Here is a 6,111-nt window from a genome sequence, read left to right on the forward strand (position 1 = left end):
GGGACGACTGGGATCGGCCTCCAGGACTCGCGGCGCCCTCCAGAGTCCTCAGTCGCCCTCGAGGAAAGCCTCCAGGACCCCGTGTCTTCCTGAAGGCGGGAGGACGGATCTGTTTCTTCGGTCACCGAAGAAGAGACGTCGTCCTCGTCGTCTTCTTCGGTGCCGTGTATGCAGCAGAAGTTCTTTCCTCTCCTGCAGAACTTGCATGGGGCAAGGAGGCGGATTTGATCCGTCCTCGAGGGCTCGTCCACGCTTCGCTGCGTGTCTTCTTGGAGCCTCTCTAGAAGCTCCTCTACGGCTATCAGAGTCCTTTGGCTCGGACTTATGGTTCCTGCTGGAGTTGGCCGAGGGGGAAGTCTTCTCCAAAGCGGAACCCCCGGCCTCTCGAATGTCCTCTCGGGCTCTTCTTGTTGGCAGGAGATCTCCATGGGCTTGTGTCTCCGCCATTCCTGGTCTTTAGGCCTCTTGATGGCTGTTCTCCAGCTGAGGGCGCCGTCGATCATAAATCCTGTGACCCAAGTCTGGTCTTGCATGGTATCGAGGCTCAGCTGGTGTGACTCCGCTTGTCGCATCTCGGTTTGCTGCCGATGCTGATGGTCAGTTGGTCAGGCGAGTGGTACACAAATAGCAAAATTTCTTGAAGAGTGGAAGCATTAAACTCGGTAGTTCATAACTGACACACACACACACACACACACACACACACACACACACACACACACACACACACACACACACACACACACACACACACACACACACACACACACACACACACACACACACACACACACACACACATATATATATATATATATATAATATATATATTCAGTATACTCGCACACACACATATATACATATGTGTATATGTATATGCAAATACTTATACATATACATATACATATATATATGCATAAATACATAATCATACATAATCAAATTGATATCCATACAACGTTATCCAGATTAGAAATATATGTATATTTAAGCCAATTACATAAGAAAAATAACTAGGCAGAAAAATAGGAGAAAAATAATTAATTCATTAAAAGATAGATAAATATGTAAATAAATAGTTAAATTATCAAACAAGCAAATATATAAATAGATGAATAAATAGATAAATTGGTAAATGGATAAGTACAAAATAGAAATGTAAACAAGTAAATGAATTAATAAATGAAATAATATTCCCACAAATCGACGACAAACTCGTGTATCTGCTTGTAGATGGCGTTTTCGTCACCGAATTTTTTCCAGACTTCAAATATGACCATTCCTCAGCTTAGGATCACACGATTTTTTCGGAATTACGATGGGTTTTGGCAGATAAATATTCCATGTGTGTATATATATATATACACATATATACATACATATTTATATGTATATATATATATATATATATATATATATATTTACATATATATATACATATATATATATATGTACATATATACATACACATATACACATATATATGTACATATATACATACATATATACACATATATACATACATATTTATATGTATATATATATATATACATATATATATATATATAGGTATATATATCTATATATGTATATATATATATATACATACATATTTATATATGTATATACATATGTGTACATATATATATATGCAAAGAAATCACAAAACACACGTGATAAAATATTTTTGCAGAAACCACCGGGAAATTGAAAAAACAGATACCGAACGTTTTCGTCTATTTAGACATTTTCAAAGGTACAAAAAAAGCAATACAGAAAGAAACAATAAATACATAAGAAGACAAGGATACTCGGAGAGGTCCCATGTTACATTTTATCACACACAATTTTGTCAATAATAAAATTGTCCAATTTAAATAAACCCAAACTCAAGTTCATGTTATTTCCAAAATTTCTTTTTATAAAACAAGATTCAATAATATTTCTTTCTATAATATTATTACAAGAAGTAATTATTTTAGAATTTCCCCAGTCAATATTATGACCATAATCCCTTTGGTGGACAAATAATCCACTGGACACTTGCCCCGTTCTAATACTATATTTATGTTGGCCTATTCTTTTTTCTAAGCCTTTGCCTGTTTGGCCTATATAAAATTGAAAAAAAAAATATTGAAAAAAAAAATATATATATATATATATACATACATATTGATATGTATATATATATATGTTACGCATAATGTGGATAATTGCCTAATGTAAACATTAGGCAAGAAAATTGCCTAATGTGTACATTAGGCAACTTAATTTGCGCAATGTTCACAATAGGCAAAACACTTGCCTAATGTTCACTTTAAGCAAGATTTTCATATTAGGCAAGGGTATTTTGCCTAATGTTGACTGAATGATGAGGCCGCACCAGCTGACGAATGATGGGTGTAGTTTGTGTGTGTGTTTTAGCCAATGGCGGGTCGCAGCATTGAGTTGGCTGGCCGGCAGTCTGGCAACCACAGCAGCAGAAAGCAGGTGTGTGCTCTAGCAATTTTGGGCGCCAGAGCACACACCTGCTCTCATTGTTCTTAAAATGCTTGTTTCTTTTACTGTTTGCCATTATCTAATATGAATTGAATAACTAATCACTGTACTATTTCCAGACTAAGTATTTTCTTTATCCTGTCTTGCTTGTTTCAGTTTGTGTTTATGCACTATGGATCAAGCTGCCTTTGAGCGTAAGCTGCGTCAAACACTGGAGGGCAAGGCTGAGAATGCAGTCATCCAGCCCACCATCCAGCGTGATAAGTGCATCCAGGATTTGCTAAGAATCAATTCTTATGGAGCTCATTCTGCATTTGACTATAACCTTAAGAAACGTTATGAAGTCCTGCGTGTTGGCAATGCTGACCGACTCATTCGGAAAAGAAAAGATAAAAATGAACATGAGTTCATTTCTCGAAGAAATGTTTGGTATTGTTAAAACAGCCCATGAAGCAATTGGCCATGAAGGTGGTACAAAAACAATTGTGGAAGTGAAAAAGAAATGGTCAAACATCACACAAGAAGTATGCTACCTCTACATTTCATTCTGTGAGCACTGCCATCAAAAGAAAGCCAGAACAATTCCAAAGGGTTTGGTAGTAAAACCAGTACGCAGTCATGGTATCCTTTCAAGATCCCAGGTAGATCTTATTAATTTTCAAACATTACCTGATGGAGACTTCAAGTATATCATGACATATGCAAATCATTTCAGCAAATTTTGTGTGTTGCGGCCACTTACATCAAAAAGAGCAGAAGAGGTTGCAGCAAATCTGCTAGATATTTTTCTGACATTTGGAGCACCTGCTCTTTTACAGTCTGACAATGGACGGGAGTTTGTCAATGCCATAATTGCCGAACTTTCAGTGCTATGGCCAGAGCTGAAGTTGGTGACTGAACGTCCACGTCATCCTCAAAGCCAAGGTGCTGTTGAACATTTAAATGGAGTGATACAGGATACACTGACCATTTGGATGAGTGAAAACAACAGCAGAAAATGGTTAGTAGGTCTCAAATTTGTTCAGTGGCAAGTTAATATCAGCCACCATGAAACAACTGGCCACAGCCCATTCAAAGTTACATTTGGAAAAGATCCACAGGTTGGATTAGGGTCATCTATCCTGCCAAGTACAGCTCTCTGTAATATTTTTACTGAGGAAGATCTTGAGTCATTTCTTGAATCAGAGACAGAGCAGCGGCAGAAGTAGAGATAGGTGCCGAAGCAGAAGCAGAAACAGGAGCAGTGGCAGAAGCAGTGACAGGAGCAACAGCAGAAGCAGTGACAGGAGCAGCGGCCGCAACAGAGACAGGAGCAGAAGTAGAAACAGAGACAGAAATAGAAGCAGAGACAGGGGCAGTAGCAGGAGCAGAGACAGAAATAGAAGCAGAGACAGGGGCAGCGACAGAGGCAGAGACAGGGGCAGTAGCAGGAGCAGAGACAAAAATAGAAGCAGAGACAGGGGCAGTGACAGAAGCAGATGCAGAGACAGAAACAGTAGCTACGAATTTCCAAAAGATCCGTGTTTCAGCTACTCTAGGACAATCCAAGACAGCAACACGGATGACAAGACGTGGCAAATACCTGCTCAAACCATTGTCTGTTGGTCAGTGTGCTACGCTGAGGGTTCCGGATGTCGATCGCGGTCCAACAGATCCTAAAAATCTGTTAGTGGTCGTCCTTAAGGAAAATGATGGACTTCACACTGTAAGTTGTCGGGAGGGCATTATTGGGCCAAAATTTACAGCAGCTGATCTATGTGCAATCAAACAGCCCCTAATAAAGCCTGAAGAGGTTCATGATATCTGCCTATCGATCAGAACTGCGACAGCAAGAGGCACTGGTGGACAAGGCTATGTTAAGTGCCAGTGTACAACACAGTGTACTTCACAATGGTGCAGCGGCTTTAGAAAAAAGCTCAAGTGCAACTCGCGCTGTCACCCGGGCAGATCATGTAAAAATTTGTGATTGAAAACAAACTGGTGAATTGTTTTCATTGTGTTTTGCATGTGTTCAAATACAATGGAATTCTTTAAATTGCATTATTTGTAGCTTCTGTGGGTTGTCTGTTTGATTAATTTTCATTGTTTAGATTAGGTTGTCTGTTATTAATTTTCATTGTATAGATTAGGCAGTCCAATTCACATTGGGCAAAATTGGCCAGCATAATGTGAACAATAGGCATTTTTTGCCCAATGTTAACAATTTGTAAACTTTATGCAAACTGCTTGCCTAATGTAAACATTAGACAATTTTCTGCCTAATGTTCACATTAGGCAATTATCCACATTATGCGTAACATATATATATATATACATACATATTCATATGTATATATACATATGTGTGTATATATATATATATATACATATATACATACATATTCATATGTATATATACATATGTGTGTATATATATATATATTTATATATATATATATATGTATATATATGCTGCTACTACTACTACTACTACTACTACTACTACTACTACTACTACTACTACTACTACTACTACTACTACTGCTCACAACTTTGGGCTCAATACAAACAAGGCCACATTATGCTGCTGGAGGCTCTGCAGAGAACCTTGACCTCAACAATCAAAAGAACCCCAGCTCACCAAGATGTGGACAAACACAATTACTGGGAAACACTGGCTGAAAATGAACTCTACTCAATAGAGAGGAGACTAGAGAGATATCTGATAATTTATACATGGAAGATCCTAGAAGTCCTTACCACTCCACCCAAAACAGAACCTATTAAACCCAGTAAAGACCCATATCACCCCCAGAAGAAAATAGAACTGGAAGAATATGCACCCAATTGGCTCTGCCATCAGAGTGCCCACTAAAAGCTCCTGAAGCAGAAATTCATCTGGCACAGCATCTCCAAGGACGCAAAGGAGTGGGCCAGATCCTGCATTGCCTGCCAGCAAAGCAAACTTCATCGCCACACTGAATCAGGCATCGGATCATTTCATGAGCCCCGACGACGCTTCGCACATATTCATGTCGACGTCGTCGGCTCACTCCCCCCCGTCGGAAGGCCATCGTTACCTCTTCACCGCCATTGATAGATCGACTCGCTGGTTGCAGGCCATCCCCATGAAGGATAGTACCGCCTCATCCTGCACTACAGCATTTCTCAGTGGATGGATCGCCAGATTTGGCCTCCCGGAACACGTCACCTCCGACCGAGGAACTTGCTTCACGTCGCGGCTGTGGCACTCCCTCGCTGAACTCCTGGGTACTACAATCCACCACACTACCTCCTACAACCCCGCAGCCAACGGCATGGTCGAGCGAACCCACCGCTCACTCAAAGCATCTCTTATGGCACGCTGCAACAACGGCTCCCGGCTATCCCAACTACCATGGATACTCCTTGGCCTTCGGGCAGCAATCAAGGACGACCTCAACGTGTCTCCAGCAGAGATGGTCCTCGGCCAAACCCTCGTCGTGCCCCCAGAATTCTTCCCTCCACAGGATTCTTCCGAGAGTCCACAGCAGCTGCGACGCACTGTCGGCAAATTCGCCCTATGCGGGCCGACACATCACCGGGAGATGAAAGAATACCTCCCAAAACACCTCCAAACCTCGACGTACGTTT

At 40.6% G+C, this 6,111-nt stretch overlaps 1 protein-coding gene and 1 pseudogene across 1 annotated transcript; both read left to right on the forward strand.

Annotated features, from left to right (window-relative positions):
- Nucleotides 1–2,584: 2,584 nt before the first annotated feature.
- On the forward strand, nt 2,585–3,712 carry LOC143024142 (KRAB-A domain-containing protein 2-like; annotated as a pseudogene).
- LOC143024143 (uncharacterized) lies at nt 3,712–4,724 on the forward strand. The gene has a single exon (XM_076182929.1). The coding sequence runs from the start codon at nt 4,061–4,063 to the stop codon at nt 4,463–4,465; it is 405 nt and encodes a 134-aa protein (XP_076039044.1). The 5' UTR covers nt 3,712–4,060; the 3' UTR covers nt 4,466–4,724.
- The last annotated feature ends 1,387 nt before the right edge of the window (nt 4,725–6,111 follow it).

The sequence above is a fragment of the Oratosquilla oratoria genome, unplaced genomic scaffold (assembly GCF_046742065.1).
Source record: "Oratosquilla oratoria isolate Oo_2021 unplaced genomic scaffold, ASM4674206v1 SCAFFOLD96, whole genome shotgun sequence".
Taxonomy (NCBI): Eukaryota; Metazoa; Arthropoda; class Malacostraca; order Stomatopoda; family Squillidae; genus Oratosquilla; species Oratosquilla oratoria.